Source organism: Sminthopsis crassicaudata, chromosome 1 (assembly GCF_048593235.1).
Source record: "Sminthopsis crassicaudata isolate SCR6 chromosome 1, ASM4859323v1, whole genome shotgun sequence".
NCBI classification, from domain to species: Eukaryota; Metazoa; Chordata; class Mammalia; order Dasyuromorphia; family Dasyuridae; genus Sminthopsis; species Sminthopsis crassicaudata.
The window spans coordinates 524,020,194-524,043,307 of NC_133617.1; the positions used below are offsets into that span (position 1 = coordinate 524,020,194).

The 23,114-nt window shown below is 38.4% G+C and overlaps 2 protein-coding genes across 3 annotated transcripts in view; one reads left to right on the forward strand and one right to left on the reverse strand.

Moving 5' to 3' along the window:
• Window positions 1–23,114, forward strand: part of SLC5A10 (solute carrier family 5 member 10) — a 183,773-nt gene that overhangs the window by 92,704 nt on the left and 67,955 nt on the right. The gene's annotated exons all lie outside the window — the stretch shown is intronic.
• FAM83G (family with sequence similarity 83 member G) overlaps window positions 1–23,114 on the reverse strand; it is a 56,282-nt gene that overhangs the window by 11,684 nt on the left and 21,484 nt on the right. For both annotated transcript variants that reach the window (XM_074281707.1, XM_074281705.1), the window contains exon 2: window positions 15,757–15,924. In XM_074281707.1, coding sequence (XP_074137808.1) covers window positions 15,757–15,924 — 168 coding nt within the window. The remainder of the gene's footprint in view (window positions 1–15,756; window positions 15,925–23,114) is intronic.

Sequence of the window (23,114 nt, forward strand, 5' to 3'; positions counted from 1 at the left end):
GATCTATCCACTGCGCCACCTAGCTGCCCCTCCCTATATTAATGAAATCAGAGTTCTGATTTTAATAAAAAGATACACAATCCATTACATTACTATCACGTCCATAACTGCAATAACTTGGCAATCCTGAAGTAAAGTAAAACACTACTTTCCCGACAATATACACAAATCTACAGCATTGAGAAAGATTTTCTGTCCTCAAAGATAATCAATTAGGGAGAATAAGGCATGTGCACAGAGTAATACAATATAAATATGTAATACAATATAATACAATACAAATGAGGCTGTGATAGGTGCATAAGGTGAGAACAAAAAGCTAGGAAACGAGACAAGGAGATGGAAGGGGTAGTGGAAATTACTTCCAGCTGGGCAGATGTGAAAGAGTTGGCGTTGAGGTAGACTGAAGGATAGGTCAAGAGTAGGGTAGAATGGCATACCCTTACTGTGGGTAATAAACCCTTTGACAGTCTATTTCTCTGTTGTCTATTGGAGGGCTATTTCAGCCCTTATTAGGGTGAAGAGGAAAGAGGAGACATGCTATATAAATGAAGAGTCCTTCTGAAATCCCTGCAAATCATTACAATGTCAAGTTTGCTCATATTTGGAAGCTAAAATGAAGTTACTGGGTTCCCTGTAGATTTCAACAAATTCCTTCTAGTCCCAGGTCTTCAGGATGATGATGCATAGATATTTTCTCAGCTTGGTATGCACCCCTTCTGTATCAGTCCTCTACCATCACAGCACAGATAAATCCACTTAAATTGTCTGAGGCCTGGTTTTCCTACTGCCACTAATGGTTGAAAGCATGCAAAGAACTCTTTCAGATAACCAAATAATCTTGCCTTTTGATAACTTTTTCTCTGACTTCCTATACAATTTCTAAAAATTTATATCTAAAAAGATACAATCATGGACCTGAGTTCAAAGCCTGTCTCAGACACTTATTGGCTGTATGACACTGGACAAGTCACTTAAACTCTGTTCATTTCAGTTTCCTCATCTGTAAAGTGGAGGCAATAACAGCACAAAAGTGGGTATTAACCTCAGAAAAATAGAACATTCATGCAAAGAATTACGTATCTTTTCTTTAATCAGGCCTCTGATTTCATTAATATAGGGAGTGTCCAATGAGGAACTTACACTAATATAGTATTACATTTAAAGGGACATTTAAAATCATTTACTTTATATCCCTTGTTTTAGGGAGAAGGAAACAGTCCTAGAAAGGTGATATGACAAGGTAACAAAGATGGTAGGTACTGAAGAGAAAAGACTAGATTTCAGGTCTTGAGATTCTTTGTTCTTTCAATTCCATCATGTCACCCACATGACTTTATCTCCCCCAAGTATGGCACAAATACTTTAGGTTCCAAGATTAACAGCCTTTATCAAATCCTAGGAGTTTGAGGTGATGCTAACATGAAGCTCTGCCAATTCATATACCCAATACCATTCTGGATTTCACATCCCATAGCTAATCCCTTGCCTACTTATATTCCACGCTTTTTTGAAAAGCAGAGAATAAGATGTTGTTGTAAGGAAAACAGCACATTTTCAGTGGGAACTCTGCCCACATCCCACTCTCCCTGGACCTCCTACTTTCCAGGTATAACTGTTTATGCTATCTTCTATATATGCAAGCAGAAAGAAAGAATTGGAAACACTACGGCTGGTTCAATAGCTCCTTGGATAAGACCTTTCAAAATCATAATGATAGAAGAGCAAACATTTCTCTGATGCTTTAAAATTTGCAATGTGCCTTACATATATTATTGCATTTGATACTCAAAACAATCGTATACTGTAGGTGCTATTTAGAGAGAAGGAAACTTTGAGGCAGGCTTTGAACTCAGGTCCATGATTGTGCCATTTAAGTTAGAGAGAACTGCTAGAAGCTATGTGAGAAGCCAGAGGAATCGTTGGCAAAAGGCAAGAAAGTCACCTAAAAAAATCTTTCACATGCTATCAATCACAAAGAACAAGTAGCTGTGATTACTCCCAGCACTGGGGAGAAGCTAGCAACCTTTTATTACTGCCTAGGAAAAGAAGGTCAGCATATTGGTTCCTGTTTAGGGGAATATGACAGCAGCTAAATATAACAGAACCGAAATACAGAACCCGACTAAAACCTCCCTGTTGGGATTTGCGTGCACTCTTAATGCCCTTTTTCTATGAAGGATACCCACTGGCAAAATCAATCAATCATCAAGCATTTATTACATGCCTATGGGGCTGCAGAGACCTTGAGACACAAGTGCTATAGAAGGATTTGCTAGAGGATAGAATGGCATGGCCATTGAAGACTCCTGTGGTTTGTTTGAGACATAATATAAGCCCTTTTTTTTGGGGTTGAAAATAGCTGTTGCCAGGTTCTGGAGAGGATGCAAAAGTAACAGGATTAGTTTCAAAGCTGAAGTACCATTTCTTGATTTCCTGGGATAGTGAAAGAGAAAGAGAGTGTCATCATTGATCAATAGCTCATCCTAGGTTCCTCTAGAGATCTTCTAAACATGAAAGAGTGGGACTAGTCCTGGAGGAGGTGGGCTTTCATGTGGTGTCATTGAAGTGGAGTCTCAAAGTTAGGAAAAAAATCTTCAAAATCACTGAATCCAGTATAAGAATATCATTTATATAGCATCACCAATATATGGAAGGCCATCAAGCTCTGTTCAAATAATTCCTATGACATGGAACTTACTATTTCAGTTCAACAATTTAATTCAACAAACATGATTTAGGTGTTTACCATATACAAAGTATTATACACAATACTCAGGATGCCAAGATGAACTAGGATACGAGTCTCTGCTCTCTAAGCTTATCAATGCAAAAGGAAGGCATTTTTCATTGTCAGTCAACTCTAATCATAAAATCGACTTTCCTGTTAGTTCTACTTTTGACCCTCACTTTGTCATTGAGAACTAATTATACAAAGGTGAACAGCTAGTATGTATTCCCTAATTCTTCCCTTTTCCAAGCTAAATGTTTCAAGTTCAATCAATTAATCAATAGACATTTATTAAGCACCTACTATATAGGCTAGACATTGCATCAAGCTGTTTCAAATGATATTAAAATGACATGAATTCTGGATTCCTTCCCATCTTGATTATTCTCCTGTAGACATCATACAGAATCTCAGAGCTGGAGGGACCTCAGAGGTTGGTGATTGCAAACCATGCCTAAACAACAAATCCAAGTTGTCTGATGGTCTCAAGTAAGAAAAAATCTACTACTTTCCAAAGCAACTCATCTGACTTCTGCATTGCTCCAATTATTAGTAAATGTTCCTTATATCCTTATGCACTTCTTGCAGTTCTGCCCTTTGAAGCCAAGCAGAACAATCCTAATTCTTCTTCCCAGGCAACAAGCACTTCAAATAGTTCAAAGACTGCTGCATACCCACTTGTTAAACTGTCTTGCTGTCAAATATTTATAATGTGTTTTAACTTAACAATTATCAGTTATTTATTACATTCAAGAGAATGCGCTGTGCTAGTTGCCAAGGGGTAGTGTGGCCTAATGGACAGAACCAAGGATGGAGTGAGGAATATCAGAAAATTCTTAGAAGATCCAGGAGATCTGTCCAGGACTCTTCTCTTCAGTCCCCTCAAACACTTCCAGCACATTTCTGAGAAGATTCCATAAGGGACACTCAATGCATCATGACCTAACCCTGTAAGGGACATGGAGATAAGTGTACCCTTTATCCCTGAGCTCATATCCCTCCCTGGCATTAAGCATACAGAGTAGGAAGTTGATTTTCTCCTGAGGCAACTAGCATTTGTAACTTTGTACCAGTCATGGAACCACACTTGGGATTGGAAGTAGGAACAAAGCAGACCTGGGAAGGATTTGCCAGACGTGTGTTGTTACCACTGTTATAACCACAGAACATGTTCAGCATTTGTCTGTCACTTCTTGAATATCTGTCCTATTAAAAACCACCCAAGCTATCAGGAAGCAGGACAGTTTGGAGCTGAGCTGAGGAAGAGAAAGGAGAAAAGGAAGAAGGGAGGGAGGGAGGGGGAAAAGGAAGGAGGAAAGGGGAAAATGAAGAAAAAAGAAAGAAAGAAAGAAAAGAAAACATAGCACTTCTTTCCAGTGAGGGGACCTTATCATGGGAAAAAAAAAATGGTAGAATGATGAACTGCCAAGGGAACCAACCAAAATATATCCAAGGAAAGTATAAGAAGAAAAGTAGCTAACTCTCTCCTAAGGCTCTCCCCGCCCTCCCTCCCACCCCCACCCCCACCCCAAGAGAAAAAGAAAGAAAGAAAATAGCTCACTGGTCAACCTATGCTCTTTTTGGAACAATGAGACACTGTATTGGACAATGGAATGTGGGGGTAGGACACAGGTAGGTCTTGGTATTTTGACAGGGAAAAGCAGGAAGGAAATATAACAAGAACCACCCCCTTCCAACTATCATCAGACTGTGTGGGCTTCATCTTCCTCTGCAAGGTCTGAAGGGCAGAACTAGTAGAATCATCTCTATCTGGCTAAAGGTGGGGCTGACAGCCACATCTAATTGCACAGAGGTATATGCAAGGACCCAGATAGGCGTCTCATTAACAGAGCAGGTGGCTGGGAAGAAAAGTCCAGATTGCTTAACTCCCAAATGATGTTTTCTCCACACCTATTATGTTCATGCTACTCAGAAATAGCTTGGGGCCATTGTATCTCTGTCTACCAGAACCTTATTTAGTTCTGGTTTTAGGCAACTTAGTGCTTGCATTATGGTGACTAACTGGCTTTAAAGTCAGGCAGGTTTGGAATCTCCACTAAAAACAATTAAAAAAAAAAAAGAGAGAGAGAGAGAGAGAGAGAGAGAGAGAGAGAGAGAGAGAGAGAGAGAGAGAGAGAGAGAGAGAGAGAGAGAGAGAGAGAGAGAGAGAGAACTTGGGTAGAGCTGATCACTGGCAAAATGGGAAGGTGTTGGTCTTTCTCACTTTTTTGAGCAAGTCATTTAAACTTCTGCTCTAGGCCAAAGGTGCTAAGTCTGGACATCCCTCTAATCCAGATTAAAACATTATTGGAAAATGCTTAGCAACACAAAAAACAAAACAATATAAATAATGTTCATTCATGATTTTCTAAGCCAATAAGGGACTTTCTGGGATCCATTTCTATTTGAATTTGACTCCACTCTTATAGGCAACTTTCTAAATTTTAGATGACAAGAAATTTCCTTTCCTGGGAGTTCCATAAATCTGTAAAATCACAGATGGATTCCTTATTTCAAGGCCACCTAAGATAGTACAAGGGCAAAGAGATAGCTACACATTCCCTCAATGCAAGTTGGCCACATGCTAAATATGCTGTCTTCATTTTGGCCTGAGTCACATTTTAGAACATGTCTTCTTTGAGGGTCTAGTTCAGCATTCTAATTCACTTTGGATCAAGAGCTTGAGCCAGTTTTGCTTGACCAAACCAGAATGACTTACGCTAATTTGCCAACCTCCTAAAGTGAACCTCAATATTTTACAGAACCTGAAACAAAGTAAATCAGTATGAACAGGGACCAACTCTGGATATTTTCTAAAAGCAATAAACTATGAACCAAACATTGTTTTTGCCCAACTAATATGACGTTTTTAGTTCATTTACCTAACTATATCATAAACAGGACCTCTTAAAATATTATCTGATGTTAATAGTCCAGAGGTAAAGTGTAGATAGGCTAATTCAACAGGGGACAGACAATGTGGCTTAGCAGGAATCACAGGATTAAGCTCTAAATTTAGACATCCTTTTTAACTTCTCAGTTTACCTTGTGCCTGGTATTAATTCTCCAGTTGATATTTTAGTTTCCCCATTTATGAAGTTGGACTGTGATACCTCACTGAAAAGTTCTAAGAATCACCAGTTTAGATCTCTTAAAAGGTTTAAGGCTTCATGGGTAAAAGCCTAGGTCAATGGTTTCCTCAAGTCATAGCCAAGATTATAAAATTACCAAAAGGGTTTCACATAGATCTATACATACTGTGTAAAATATTTTCAGAAAATCTTAAAAGCTAAATTCTAATTGCTCTCCTTTAGAAAGCCAAGTTGATTCAAGGCTCTCTGTTATAAATGACTCAGATTTCTAGTCCTAGAGATGTCCAAAAAAACAGGACACACTTTTACAATGAAAGGAAGTTGAGGGGGACAGTGACAGGAATGGGGAGGCCCGATTATAATTTCTGCTGGACTTCTAGGTCCCAGCTATAAGTCTTTATTTAAAGAAACCACATCAGAGAGCAGCAAGGTGGTACAGTAGATAGACCATCAGTAGTAGAGCTAGGAGGATCTGAATTCAAATGTGGCCTCAGACACTAGCTGTGTGATCTTGGGCAAGTCACTTTACCCAAACTGTCTCCACAAATATATATATGAAATGTTAAAAAAAAAAAAAACACAAAAAAACACTTTTTTCCACTTACATAAATATTACTATATATCACAATCTCTTATCACCTCTCAGTTAAAATAGCTTTCTAATTGGTCTTCTTACCTCAAGAATATGCTCACTCCACTCCAGCCTCTACCCATCTACCAAAGTGATTCTCCTAAAGCATAAGTCTGACAATATTATCACTTTGACACCCCTCCCCCATACCCAACTCACTCCATCCTCCTATGCTTGGTAATTAAAGTTCTTTATAACTTGGCACCTTCCTATCTTTGTTTGTTTTATACATTACTTTCATCCATGAATTCTTCAGTCCTGCCACAGTCACCTTGGTGTTCCTTAAACACAACACTCCATTTTTGTGACTTAGTGCATACTGATTCCTATGCCTAGGATGTTCTTCCTCCTTATCTTTACCTTGAAAAAACTCTGGCTTTCTTCAATGATTGACATCAAATCCAGCCTTCTACCTGGGACTTTTCATAGTCCTCCAAATTGATTCTGCCTTCTGTTTAACTTTTATGTGCCTTTTTATGTAGATAGTGTCTCCCCCATAAAAATTTCAGTTTCTTGAGGGCAGAATGTTTTTTGCCTTTTATTTGTATTCCCAAAGTGTAGTACACTATCTGGCTTATAGTATGCACTTAATACAATTTATTGATTCACTGAAAAGAAACCTAGGGTGTTGTTTCTGAGGAGAAATTAGATATTTGAATATTCCTTGTGAATCTAGGAAAAATAGACAAGATGAATTAAAGTATAGGTATCAAAATTAAAAAAATAAAATCTCTCACAAAAAGAATAATGTGTTCAACTCTGGTAACCATTTCTTAAAGGAAACATTGAAAAATAGAAATACTTCTGAAAAGGATGTCTTCTCTTCAAGTTAAATTCCTACCAACATGTTTTTAGTCTGAGATTTTTTTTTTACAGTATTTTATTTTTCCAAATACATGTAAAGATAGTTTCAACATTTAACTCTGTAAAAACCTGTGTTTCAAATTTTCCTCCCTCCCTCCCCCCTCCCCCCCCAAGATAGCAAGCAATCTGCTATAGGTTCAACATATGTAATTTTTCTAAATACATTTCCATATTCATTATGCTGTGCAATAAAAATCAGATCAAAAGTGAAAAAGAAAAAGCCAAGGAAAAAACAAACAATAACAAAATAGTGGAAATACTATGCTTTGATCCACATTCATTTTCCATAGTTCTCTCTCTAGATGCAGATGGCACTTTTTATCACAAGTCTATTGAATTTAAGCTGAAAGATTTTGATTTAATACTGACTAGAGTTCTCCTGGAGCCAGTTACTTCTACCAATATTAGGCTAAAAGCTCTTTTACTCAGGATATTTATATGCAAAGCTTTGTCCATGTTTTAAAGGGCACACAGTGGGAGATATTAGGCTTACTGTCACAGAACAGAAATCAGTATGGCTTATAAAGGATGAAAAGACCACTGACAATATTGAGCAGAGACCACCCAATTCCCTTCACATGTTGCCCATGGCTCTTTATCTTCCCAGGAACCCAAATGGATGAGTCAGAAGGTAATTCTCCTTTCCTCACCTGACATCCCCCTAGGGAATACTGGGAACTTGAAATGGGGACACAACAGAAATCTGGGCTGAAAGGGTTTGGTTTTTTTGACGGGAACAACTAGACAGGAGACAGCAGATGACTAAAGCTGGAGATTTACTGTTCCCTCAGAGCAGGGTTTACAATGGCCAGACTATCAGTCATCAAAGCCTGGATGATTTTGTTTCAAGAGATGGTCTTGGCTCTGGGGAAAAGCATCTAGCCATTCATGCTGCTGTCCCCATTTCTGTTCCTTCTTCCTAGGACAGGGAGTATCCCTGGCATCATCATCACCATCGCCATCCTACAACCTGACATTGGTACAGTTTACAAAGTTTACTGTTTATAAAAAGCTGGCACATCCCTTTCTCCATTTGTTCTCACAAGATCCTTGCCAGGAAACGAGGCTAGAATTGTTAGCTCCTCTTGACAAATGGGGAAATTGAAGATTAGAAAGCTTTTCAAAGGTTGTATAGTTAATAAACAAAGCATCAACTTTCAACAATTAGACTGGGTTTGGGGGAAGTGGGGCAGCTAAGCCGCACAGTGGAAAATGCCAGGTTGAGAGTCAGAAAGACTTCTCTTCCTGAGTTCAAATATGTCCTCAGACACTTATTTAATTTGTCAACCTGGGCAAGTCACTTGACCCTGTTTGCCTCAGTTTCTTCATCTGTAAAATGAGGTGAAGAAGGAAATGACAAATCAGTCCAGTATCTTTGCCAAGAAAATCCCAAATGAGATCAGGAGAGGTACACAACTGAAAAAAGACTGAATGACAACTAAAGGAAGTGAGTCTGCATATCCTGCATGACACAATTAACCTCAGGCACAAAAGCTTTTCTAGGCCGAAGTATGGACTAGCAATAGATAAGCCAAACCCGTTAGACTCTGATTTAATGTATCCCAAACCAGCATACCATGTATATATACCCTGTGATTCAGGCTCTTATCACAGTCCTATGAGGGAAGGGACTCATTCCCGTTTATGGATAACATTTGTTTTTTAAGGATGCCAAATATAATGGTATCAAAGGGACCACATGCAGGAAATGGTGTCAAAGACAGAAAAAAGATCATTATCCAGGGGTGTTCCTTGCTGCAATGTCTATTCTTCTTGCTCTTAGCACTGTTCTTGGCACACAGTAGATATTTAATAAATATCTGTTAAATTGAGAAGAAAACCAGTGTGATGAAAGCTACCGTGCAGGCAGACTGAAGGTGAGCCAGACCTTAATTTGTTTCTGTGACTAGATTGGCCACATGGTTCCTCAAAAGTGTTCTATGTTTCAGAAATGGTCTGACAACAGCATATAGCTTTCTAGTTCCTTTGTCCTCATACATGCCTCGGCACTCAAAACCACTTGGGGCATAGTCTTATTTTCCTTTGACAGAACTCAGCAGAAGGGAGACACAAATAATAAGGTGAGATTAAAAAGTTAAAATGCTGAGATTCTAGCCCTGATACTGATTTATTGGATGGTACTCTGAATCTTGGTTTTCTCCACAATAAAGCATAAGGATTGGATTATATGTTCTCTATGAACTCTTTTGGCTCTAACATTTAAAGTCTAAGATTCTGAAGAAGATAGCTTCTTAGGGAAGGAAGCCAAGGAGAGACAAAAGCAGACCCAAAGAAACACTGAAACAGAATGTCTGGGAGAGGTGAAGACCCTGAGGCTTAGCTTACAAAGAAAGAATTTTTCTGGCTTTCTGCTTCCTCTTCTTTAAATGGGAGGTTGGGGAAAATGTTTTTTTAGATCCTAAGATAACCTCTGTTAAAATGCTAGAGGGAAAAGAGACAGTTGGGGGTATTTCAGCATGGCAACTATGGCTGAAATATTTGGTCACATTATGCTTTTGCTGGAAAAGTTCAAAGTCAGGCTAACTTTGCCTAGGGGGTTGCTACAAAGTCCAGAGAGTAGAACCAGAAGAATCCAGATGAATGCTATGCTGCAACAACAGGCCAAAGAGTCAGGAGTCTGGAAAGTAAAAGTCCTTGAGGCTGAAAAACAGACTTGAATTGACTGTACTGTCAGTCTGAATAATGAAGTGGTCTCATTGCTCTACAGGGACAAACCTGCCTTACATTCTCATTTCCTATGACTATCAAAGTAAAAAAAAAAAAAAAATCAGAACTTACTGTAGCCACAATTTGGGCTCAGAAATTTTTTCCTGAATTGGACAGTTACCAGTTTTTCTAGTTTAGCTGTAAAAGATTGACTTGGGTATTTTATTTTGTTTTATTTTAGCTAGTCAAATTAATGGCAGTTCTTGTCTCTGACGGCTGGCTCCTAGGCATCAGGGCTTCATCTGGTCTCTGACCCACTATTGGGGTCAGAAAGGCCCTTCTATAACAGAGCACATAACTATGTAGTAGAGCTTACTTATGGCAGATAAATCTGGGGAGCTCAATCAATTGAGACAGAACTCAGACAGAAAGTTGTGTGAGCCAAACTACAGAGAATTACTTGAAGGGCTACATGATAATTTAGCACCTAGATTCTAGTCCTGGTGATCCTGGACAAGTCACCTTCATCATTCGGGGTTTCAATTTCATCATTTGTGAAATAGGAATAAATCCAGCCCAGTCTATCTTCAAGAGGTATTATGAAGATTTTTTTTTAAAACAATGATAACTCACAGTTATGCAAAACTTTAAAATACTTTTCCCAAAATGACATTTTAAAGAATGCAGGGCAAGAATTTTCACATCAATTTTAAAAATAGGGAAAATAAGACTCCAAAAAAGTGAAATGATTTTCCTAAAGTCTCATAGCTAAATTCCTGAGGCAAAATTCTAACCCAGGTCTCTTCATTACAAGTCTAGCAATCTTTCCACTGTTCCTTTAAAGATGTAATAGGGATTTGGGGATTACTAAATTCTTCTAACCCTAACTTCAACAACACTGAAAATTTTGATCCAGAAATAATTTGACTCCGCTCTAAGAAACAGAAAACGTAGGAATTATCCAATAGTAAAGTAAGTCATTTTAATGCATTGGCTGTTCTTGGTTTACAAAAGGTTAGTTTCCATGGTAGTTTATTGTGGATTCTAACAAGGCAGAGTCCAAAACAAGCATAATTCCATGGTCCAGGAAGGGCCAATACTGCTACAGGCCTTCAGTGGGTATGGCTTTATACATTCTTTCTAAATATCCTCCCTTCCAACCTCACTGCCTCGGAGTCACAAACTACCTTCATTAGTAAGTAACTCTGCCTGTGACAAATCTCAGGAAGCATTTCTCATAAAAGGATTCCATCCAGGCTCTCTTGTCAACATTCTGAAATGGGCAAAGTTGACAGCAACTTTCTTGAGCCAGAACTCCAGAACTGGGAATAAGCTGGAATAGCATGTGCCTTCCCAGCTTCCCCATAGTCTAGAGGCTAAAGTCCAGATTCCTTAGTCTGAATTCTCCTGTTGTGAACCCTGAGCTCCCATCTTACTGTCCTTCACCATACATGCATCCCCTTCATGAAGTTCTCCTTACCTGGAATGTCCTCACCACCCATCTAAATGTTACTTGTCCTTTAGGTCCCAAGTCAAAACCTACTTCCTTTCGTTGCAGCACCTATTTCTACTTACTTACAGTCTCTGCTACCCTCTTGAGCACTTGATCACGTACAGCCTATTGAGTCTTTCTCCCCCCCCCATGTGTGTATCTTGTTCTTTCCCTCCCCTTCACTACTAATTAGATCAGAAGCTTGTGTGGGCCTGGCCCACCCCCTGGCTTGGATCTCCCACCACACCCAGGGGCATGATATAGACTTGCTTAATGAATGAGAATAAGGAACAGCCAAAGGATTAACAAGAGGAAATTGCAAGGAAAAGCCTCTTCAGGACAAGCTCTGGCCTATGCCCACCTGAGGGAAGGGAGGGACCCAGGAGCTGGCCAGCTCGGAGCAGGGCAGTCAGGGCAGGGCCTCAGGTAGAAGTGACAGCTCACTGGATCTGGGCCTGTAGGAGCTTGAGAAATAATGTCAGGCTGTTTGGGGAAGGGGATGAGATGTGAGGAGAAATCAACTTTTAGAAATGCCTTTGAAGCAAAGAGGCTACAATGTGGTATAGTGCAGAGCTTCTTAAACTTTTTCCACTCAACCCCTTTTTGCCTGAGAAATCTTTATGTGACCCAGGTATACAACTATATAAAATAGGTATACAAATCAAACATTTACTAATAATAAATCATAATTTCATGATCCCCACATTCAGTTAGGAGACACCGTATGGGGTCACAAACTATAGTTATAGTAGTGGACATCCCTAAAGACTGAGAGCCAGACCAGAATTCTCTTTCTAGTTCTCTCTGAGCCTGAATCTTCATGTCTTCTATTTACCCACTTAGAGCTGCAAGAGACCTTAGACACCATCTACTCCACCCTCTCTTTTAGTAGTTGAGAAAGCTGGGTCTACCACATGTGCAAAAAATGTTTGTAGCAGTTCTTTTTGTGGTAGCAAAGAGTTGAAAACGGAGTAGATGCCCATCAATTGGGGAATGGCTGGACAAATTGTGATGCATGAAGGTAATATAATATTATTGTTCTATTAAAAATGATGAGCAAGCTGATTATAGAAAGGCTTGGAAAGATTTACATGAACTGATATGAGTGAAACAAATAGAACCAAAAATACATTGTATACAATAACAGCAAGAATGTGTGATAATCAATTATGAAAGACTTGGTTCTTCTCAGCAATTCAGTGATCCAAAGTAATCCCAATAGACTTTAAACAGAAAAAGTCATCTACATCCAGAAGAAGAACAAAGGAAACTGAATATAAATCAGTACATGCTAAGTTTGCTTCTCTTTGTTTGTTTTTTTACTCTCTCACACGGTTTTTCCCTTTTGTTCTGATTTTTCTCTCCCAAATTATTCATAAAGTAATGTGTATTAAAAATAAACTTACTACAATAAAAAAAAAAGAAAAAGCTGGGTGATAGTAAGCATAAGAAATGGAATTTGAACTGAGGTCTAGGGTCTTTCAGTTGTAAATACCACACTGGAGATTCAGGTGGCAAAAGCACCAAGAGGATGATGGAGAAATGGACTGGAAAAAGATTTAGCATATGTTGTCTCCTTTTCTTCCAAGAATTTACAGGTAAAAGCTTTTCCATTCTAAAATTCTTCTGCCACCTCCACAGAGGAGAAAAAGTCACAGTGGTATTTGCCCATCGCTAGGTTTGAGTGGCCTCTTTGCTAAATGGAAGGACAAGGCCTGGACAAATTAGAGGGCCAAGACATAATGAGCACCCTGACATCACCAATATTTTTTTCCTGTTTACTTTTTCTTGAATAGATAAATCTCTCCATCACTCACCACTCTATCTCCTGAAAGCTAGCTTGATCCATCTGAAAACCCTGAAATAACTTGTAAAATTTTTTTATCCCATGTGTCTACTATTTTAAAGAAAACACTATAAGAAACACCCACAGCTCCTACCCAGATCACTAACCCATTAACACCATCAATCCTGTAGTTTCTTAGGAAAACCTTGAAGATGTTCTTGAAAAATGAAGTTCTATTAAAATGCAAAGTTCTTGAAGGCAAAGTTCTCCTGTCTCTTTGTAGGTAACTGACATGTTTTAAGTACCAGTGGAATAGAATTAATCCAAAAGCAAAGTTTTAATACTTTCTGGCTTGCTCTCATGAAGAGTACTAAGATGTTGACTTGCTCTCTTCACCCATAGCTAAAGTTCTTTCTTATAGTTAACAAGAGTCTTTTCTATATAAGAATGCTTTCTTTCTCCTACAACCTAATTTGCCCTCTCCAATTCATAGGTTTCTTTCTAGACTTGGTAAAATGGGGATAATACTTGCATTATCTAACTCACAAAATTGTTGCAAGGATTAAATGAGATAATGGGTTTGTAAACCTTAAAATATTATATACGTGATAGCCATTAGTTATGATTTTATGATAAATTATTTGTTGATTTGTGATAATATATTGATAACTTATGATAAATTATTATTAAAGTAATATAATCAATAGCAACATTTAGCTATGTAGCTTTGAGTTAATGACTTAGAATAGAATCAGAGAATTTTTTAGAGAGTTTAGTACTTTTTTGAACATCTTGATTTTTTGAGATAGAGAATCTTGTGCTCCAGGAGGAAAGAAATGACCTGAGAAGGTCATTCAATGAGTCAGTGACAGAGTCAGGACTAAATGCCAGGCCTCTCAATGCCCAGGTCACTGGTTTTCCACTATATCATAATGATTCTTCTAAAGTTAAATTTTTTTATCTGTACAATGACAAAGTTAGATTAACAGTCTCTAAATGATTGTCTTCCAACTTTGATATTATTTTCCTTTTGATAATTATATGGAGGACAGACATAAGAGTTGGAAGGAACAAAGCAAGGGAATATAAGAAGCCAGCCTACCAGTTGGTTAGATCCAAGCACAATGGAATCTGCAAACTCAGAAAAAATATCCTTTCCTGCTTCACTTAAGCCACTTGAAAGGGCTTGGGCTTGGGAGTGGGGGGAAAAAAAAATCACACTTGGAAAAAATGCACTTAAATTACAGGCGTTGGAGCTTGGTAGCTTGTTAACTAGGTATGTCTGGAGTCTCTCTTATTTCTGAAACCCTTCATGCTTTTGAGGTTATTCAGGTTAATTAATTCAAAGTTCTGGCATTTGGATTAAGGTCTAGGCCTTTCTGTGTGACTTTCTGGAAAGAATTCCTCCTTCCCTTTCCATTCCCTAGGGCTTTTCTTCCTTCTGCCAGATCCCCTAGGACTGTGTCTGGCATATACCAGGGACTCAGTGAAAATCTGACTGATTTCTCACTATTACTTAAAGGAGAAAATAACAAAACCATAAAATGTTGGGCCTGGGAAAGACCTTAAAGATAATTTAGTTCAACATGTATTTTACAAAGGAAGAAATTGAGCCTCAAAGAACAGAAGTGATCTGTTCACAGTCATGTATGCAATTAGTGGAAAAATTCCAATTAGAATCCTAGTTCTCTGATCTAATCTTTCCATTGCCTTTATATATATATATATATATATATATGTATACATATATACATATATATATATATATTTTTTTTTTTTCCTGAGGCAATTGGGATTAAGTAACTTGCCCAAGGTTACAGAGCTAGCTTTTTCTATATTTTTTAGCCTGACCTTCCACATCTGATTCCAAAGCCCTCACTCAAATAGGCTAGTAGCCTCAGTTTTCTTGAAAATTCCAGTCTTCAATACTTTTCATGCTTCTCCTGATCCTAGCAATGTTCTTTTTTTTCTCTTCCACCTCATCAAATCCTATGCATACTTCTAAGCTCAGCTCAAATCTTATCTTCTCAGGCCATCACAGCTCAGTGAGGTCTTTCTCTGAGCCCTCTAGCATTCCCTCATTCAGCATTCAGCATTCTGTCTAGATGTTGGTTATCCTTTCCACATATGGGAGCATCATGTTTGCAACTCTCCTGGAAATCCCATGAGGCTAGGGGCAATGTCTTATACTTCTTTACATCCTCCCAAGAGCCAGGCAGGGAGCTAGACAGGAGGCAATATTCTTTGACTATTATTTGCAAGATAAGACTCTTCAGGGGCAGTTAGGTGGTGCAATGGGTAGAGCACCAGCCCTTAAGTCAGGAGGACTTGAGTTCAAATCTGGTCTCAGACACTTAACACTTCCTAGCTGTGTGACCCTGGGCAAGTCACTTAACCCCAATTGCCTCAGCAAATAAATAAATAATAAAAATAAGGCTCTTCAGCTTCTGATCCAGATGCTGCATTCCTGTTGGACAGGCAGCTCACCCTTACCTTCAAGTGTCCTGTGTGCATCTGAGCTCGCTCACACATGTGCAAGAAATGCTTCACATTGGCCTCATCCACAATAATATACACAGCCACTTTCCTCTTGAAACCAGCATCCAGCAGGTCCTTGAAGATGTCAACATCTGTGAACATGTCCATGACTACAGCAATCACCTGTCAGGGGAGAGGCAACAGAGTGAGAACCCCATCCATTCGAAGCACAACAATGTGCCCAAACCGATCAGAGCTGTTGCAGTTTTGAATGTGGTCTAGGTCAAGGTTTTCTCCCTATCTTACTACTTTAACCATAGCTAGTTTCCCCAGAAGTTCCTGGTGTGGGGACAAGAATCAGAATGTCAGATCTGAAAAAGACCCTAGAAATGACTTAACATCCATTTGAAGCCCCCCGATTTTATTTATTTATTTATTTTTTGAGATTGGGTTTCCCTGGGATAGAAACACAGTGACTACTCACAAGCCCTATCCCAATAATGATCACTATGGAAACTTTAATCTCTTCCATTTTCCCACTCTGGTCTGGTTCATCTCTCCCCTAAGGCAATCTGGTGGCCCTCTGATTACAGAGGCTGATCCTATTCATGCCAGACTTAAACACGAGCCTGAAATGGCCCTAATACAGTTCAGAACTCCTATTATTAGCAGCCTCAACTTTCTCAGTAGCAGGAATTATAAGAAGACACCACCATACCTAGCTATTTTAATTTTTGCCCAACAACTTTTGTTGATGCATTATTCTGCATTATTCATTGAAATGTCTGGAAACTTTGTTGGTAACAAAGAAAAACAAGCAAAAACCAGCTGTTACATAGTGAACACATCTGACAATGTTTATATTGTTGCTGCATTCTGTTTATATCATTGTTAATTTCTGGAACCTTTTTGGGGGATACAAAGAAAAACAAGCGAAAACCAGCTGCTACACAGTGAACACATCTGACAATGTTTATATTCCACCCTCATAGTTCCCTCCTTCCTGTCACAAAAAGGGAGGCATCCTTTGCCAAACAATGTTCAGAAAGGGGGAATTCACTTGCCCGATGTCACACAGCAAGTAACAGAGCTCAAGTAGAGACTCTTGAGTATGGTGAGCCCAAATTGCGCTTGCCTCAAGATCTTAGAAGAAGACGGAAAGCCTTTTTTCTGCATCTAGAGCTGAAATTTTCTCAATAAATGGTCTTAGGAGCAAGAAAAAGATGGAAATTTGAAGTTGCACTCCTTGATTTTGATAACATACTGTAGGTTTTGAGCCTTTACTGTCATATATGCATCTTGATGCCATGGAGAATAGAATTTCTTGGGAATGCTTCTATCTTATCTCCATTACAAATAATACTTGCTGATGGTTTTAGATAGATACTAATTATCATTTTAAGGAAAACTCCATTTATTTTTTATGCTCTCTAATGTTTTTATTAGGAATAGGTACTATATTTTATCAAATGCTTTTTCTGAATCTATGGAGAAAATCATATGTTTGTTGTTAGTTTTGTTATTGACATGGTCAATTATATTGATAGCTTTCCTGATATTGAACCAACCCTACATTCTTGATATAAATCCCACTTGGTCATTATTATTATTATATAAAATTATTATTATCCTGATGACAAGTTGCTGTAATCTCTTTGCTAATATTTTATTTAAGATTTCTATATCAATATTCATTAGGAAAACTGGTCTATAATTTTCTTTCTTTGCTTTGTCCCTTCCTGGTTTAAGTATCAGCACGGTATCTGTGTCATAAAAGGAATTTGGTAAGAATTCTTCTTCCCCCCTTTTTCCCTAAATAGTATATATAGTATTGGAATTAGTTCAAGAACAGAATTTCTTGGCATTAAAAATATGTGCACTTATAAAAAGAAATAGGTACAAGAACTACTCTGGCCAAGTAATTTCACTATCTCAACACCTGTCTGGAGGAGGCTTGATCCTCTCTGGCTGGCTCAGCTCATGGATTCTTGCTCACAGCTGACTTGACCAAGGGCTGGGCAGTTCCGAACTGCTGGCTTTCCCATTCAGATTTCTGTCCTTTGAATTCCGCTGCCATCTCATCAAGGGCAGAGGCCGTGTCCTTTAGACTTATGGCAGGAAGAACAAATAACTTCTTATCTTTGACCTTATGATGAGGCTTGGCTTCCACAACACAAACTCAAAGTCTATTTGTTTCTCCATATCTCCTAGCCTAGTTTCCTCAGTTTTCATAAGAATTTAACTTACTGAGGGCTTGAAAACTTACTCTGCATCAGAGTGGTAGCATAGTTTCTTCAACCTCAGACTTGGTATATGCAATTAGATAGCTTCCAATGTTCACATTCCCCCATTTTAAGTTCAGCTAGGACCAAGAATGACTTCCCTTAAATTCCCCTTCAGAGACTCATTAGTCTATTAATTACAGCATCATGGAATATAAAAGGCTCTGTGCTTGAAGTCAGAAGACTTTTAGTACTGGCTCATTTACAAGCACACTATTAGCTCAGTAAACTCCTTTTCCTTATCTGAGCCTATACTATAATTTAAGAGGGTTTGAAAAGAATAGGTTGTTAACTTTTTTGTGTATTCCAGACCCCGCTGATGGTCTAAAGTCTATGGACCCCTTTTTAGAATAATATTCTTGAATTAAAAAATTGAATTAATTAAAAAATTGAATTAAAAAAGCAAAATACTTAATATTATAAAGGAAACCAATTCTACTGAGTTTTCAAAATATTAGAAAAAAAACAAGCTGATGGACTCCAGGTTAAGAACTTCAATCCCAATGAGAGTTTTCTGCTCTCCTATCCAGGACTGTATAGAGTGATGAATGTACAGGATCCAGAAGTTAAGAAGGCCTGAATTCAAATCTAGCCCTAGACATTCACCAGCTATCTGATCCTGGAAAAATGACTTAATCTTTGATTGGGATAATAATAGCAAGTTTATATTAAGGTTGTTATATGCATAAAATGATACAATATCTATAAAGGACCTTACAAAGTCTTAAAGGGCTATATAAATGAGAGATATTTTAAAATAGTTTTTAAAAACTATTTTTAAATTTTTTTTATTATTATCAGAGCACAGGGGCTACTAGCTTCAGTTATCCTACTGAAAAGGAGAAAAAGTCATTCTTATGCATGAAAAAGGTAGGTGGCTACTAATATGAGATGATTAGAGAAGTATAAGGAAGGCTCCCCTCCGGATAATATGATCATCATTTCTAGAATTCTATCATCAGAGATCAATTTCTCTGTATGTAAGGATTTTGGTCAAGAAGAGGCAAAGATTTTGGGAAAAATTAAAAGGGAAACCTTTTCTATAAAAAAAGGTACAGGTTTCCAACACAATCAGCTTGGGTGCAAGGACAATCATTTTTAAAGCGCTTACTAGTGGCAGGTACTGTGTTTTGGGTGGGGAGATGAGAGACAGTTCTAGATCTCATTCTCTGTTGAGGGTGGGAGAAGGTAAAACACTAAGTTTGGAATCAAGAGGATCTATTTTGTGAGTTCAAAAGTCACAACTTTTGGAGAAGTGGCTGATGTCTGCTTAGTTGAGCAAGGTAAGGCTCTGGCATTGGGTCATGGCATCATTATTACTCTGTGCCAAAAAAATAGACAATTCAAAACTAACTTCTAAGTGGTTCAGTGACTTTATGTGATAGCTACTTTTCCAGCTGACTTAAGTATTTACCATCAGCTTGGTGACAGTGTGGGTCACACCTTGGTGACAGTTAAGGAATACACCTGCTTCCTATCCCTCCCCTCCAACATACCACACAACACATCTGTGAATTATTCTTCTATCCTGCTTGTGGCAGACCCATAACTCTGGCCATTCAAGACCCACAATCTTATCTCCTCCCTCCTTTTTTCTTTCCCCCACCCCCTTCCTCACACCCAACCCAGAAAGCTGCAGCCCAACCACCCCTCCCATCCATCGCTCAGGGCCACAAAGACTGTAGCCTGCTCTTGGGCGTGTTTGCACGCTCTCTGCAATGAGCTCACCTGGGCCCCAGCAAAGGGATACATTGTCTCAGACAGCAGGCCCTTACAGGTTGGGTCTTACCCCCAATCTTGGTTGAGGGTAGCCAGTTTGGAATGGTCAGATGTTCTGACCAGCGATCTGTTGGTACATACTTAACAATCGGCTCTTATGATATAAATATATTCATAAAAAACATTTTATTTTTTTCAAGTACATGTAAAGATAGTTTTCAACATTCATTTTTATACTATTTTAAGTTCCAAATTTTTTTCCCTTCTTTCCCCATCCCAAGACAGCAAGCAATCTAATATAGGTTAAGGCATAATCATGGAAACATATTTCATATTAGTCATGTTGTTAAAGAAGAAAAAAACAAAAGGGAAAAGCCACAAAGGATAAAAAAAAAGAAGAAGTTAAAATAATATGCTTCAATCTGCATTCAGACTCCATAATTCCTTCTCTTCATTTTCCATCATGAGTCTTTTGGAATCAAGATATATATTTTTTATGTTATGCAGGACACATTTCAAAGTTTAAGCTGCATTACAAACATTTTCTCCATTACTTTCTTAAGTCTAGGCAATTAGCAAATAATTTGTAGACTCTCCAAATTACTGAGATGCTAGTCCAAATTCTTACTAGCTTCTATTTTCATGTCAAAATCATACTTGTTGGGTAGCAAAGTCCCCATCAATGAAGGGCATTAGCAGAATTCCTATGGTTGTCATAGAAAGAATTGGGAGCCCTGAGTTCAAGTCTTTTCTAGTTCTGATTATTGTATAGTTCAAAGATTCTGTCACAAACTCTCCCTCTTCTTCCTGCTTCCTAAAGCCAATAGGCCAACAAAAGACAAACAGGGTCATAAACAGACATAGGGGCACATGTTCCCAAGTCTTCCCTGAGAGGCAGCAATAGTGTAGAATAAAAGGAAAAATTAACTTGGAATCAGAGACGTGGCTTTGAGTTCTGGCTGTGTAATTCTAGTCAGTCTAGTTAGTCATACTAACCTAAGTCTCAATTTCCTCATCTGTAAAATGGAATTCTAATATTTGTACTTATTCACACACCCTGACAGGGTTGCTATGAGGAAAAGCATCATGTTACTCCAAAAGTTCTTTTTATAAATGTGAAATAAAATTCTTATGAAAACAGACTCCAAATGGGAATAGAAAAGAGAAGCAGGATATGGTTTTTCTGTGGCCCAATGCCTGAATTTCATTAGGCTCAGGCTTATTTTCTTCTTCTACATTCTGGGTATATAAGCTTGTATTCATGTTCAAGCTGGCTTAATTGATGGGTTTGGTTCTTGACAACTCTCCATATGATTAAGAATCTAAGGCCCAGAGCAAATTGATCCCTGGCAGATACCATTTTCCTCACTGACTTTCATTATAAAACTGAAGAGGTGTTTGCTGGGAAGCCTTTTTTGGACAACTCTCCATATGATTAGAAATCTAAGCCCAGAGCAAATTGATCCCTGGCAGATACCATTTTCCTCACTGACTTCCATTATAAAACTGAAAGGGTATTTGCTGGGAAGGCTTTTTAGAACTGGAAGGTAATAAAATTGATCAATTTACCTGGCTTCCTCTAACCTCCAAGCCCACCATTGTCCCCTTGTTCTCTGAGCTCCAGGACATATTCCATCCTTTAGCACAGCTTACTGTGCTCAGAGAAAGCACTCATGTTTCCAAAGCAAAGTCCCCTTGGACTCTAGAAGTGGTTTCTATCTGTAGCCTTCTTTAAGGTCAACTCTTATCTTCAAAACAAATACTAGTCAGAGACTCTCCATGTCACTTTTTGGCTTAAAGTATCTTAGTCCTTCCATGGAAAGAGGGTCATAGTGGTCATATTGGCTTAACTTTACTATCTGTCCAGGTGTATTCCCTAGTAGTAAACAGAATAAACAAAAGCAGACCCTGGAAAGGGCCTATTCTGATGCAAATTCCACTGAGGGGGGAAAAGCCCCAACATAAAGTAGGTCAGGGGCTCAATTCATTACCCCGCCCTACCCAAGACAGATGGGAACTTGTTTCATGGGGATTTGAGGCAGCTCCTCACTAGGGCCAGGGCAAGATGTGATCTAACAGGACTCACATAATCCCCAGGTACACACCCATTGCTGTGTACATGTCACCTTTCTGTATCTCCTAGATACTTGTAAGCCTATAAATTCAGAGAGTTCATCCAGCAAAGTAGAAGTAAGCAAGGGGGGCCACTCACATCTTCCCCACAAAATGAGGACTGGGCCAGATTTACTCTAGAAAAACTATCTGCAGGACACCCTATTGCCTCAAGACATTGCCCTTTTTGGGGAAGTTCGTAGGATGCTGGAGAAGTATTAGATATAATATGGAAAGCTCATAAAAATGGCATAACCAACTAAGTACTGGATTTGAAGTCAAGAAGCCCTGACTTTTAATCTGGTCTCATACCTAATAGTTCTACTATCCTGGGCAAATCACAGCTTCTGTCACTCTCAGTTTTCTCATATGTAAAATGGAAATAATAATTGCACCTAACTTCCAAGAGTTATTATGAAGACCAAATGAGATAATATTTGCAAATCATTTTGCAAACTTTAAAATGCTCTATATAAAGTGTTAGCCATTTCAGTGTTTTGTTATAATTATATCCTGAAGTTGGGTAGACATGCTATTTTCTGAAAGCAAAATTAGCTCTAGAATTCTCTTCCAAATATATCTTAACTCTTAGCCTTTCTTTCACCCCATAGCCCAGTGTCTGGAAACACTACAAAAGAAGTTCTGTAGGATTCCAGGCTAGCTTTCTACAAATAGAGCCCAATCTGCTAGATCTAACACAGTGGAGTAAGAATTAATTACAGCTGTATCTGAGAATCAGCGTGCTTTTTATCAAAGGGGGATGAGACCAGTCTTATGAGTGTGGGATGGAAGATGTCCTTGAGATTGCTTTACACAAAGAAAGGGAACAAGCTCTCATTCAGCACCTAATTGTTGTGTGTCAGGTATGGTGCTAAAAGCTTTATATATATATTATTTGATCTTTACAACCATCCTGGCATATAGGTGTTATTACTTCCCATCTTACAGTTGAGGCAACTGGAACAGAGATGAAGTGACTTGCTCAGGATTACACAGTTAAATATGTCTCTAACATCAAATTTGAATTGAGGTCTTCTTTCCTCGAGATCCAGTCCTTTAGCCACTTGGTCATCTCGCTGCTTCTAGCCTAGGGATTCCAAACCTTTATATGTGTCATGGACATCTTTGCAAGCCTGTGAAGCCTGTGGAGTCCTCCTTAGAATAATGTTTTTAAGCATTTAAAAAAAAAAAAAAAAAGCATTTAAAAATTTAAGCACTTAAAAAAATTAGATTAGAAAGGAAACAAATTATATTGAAATA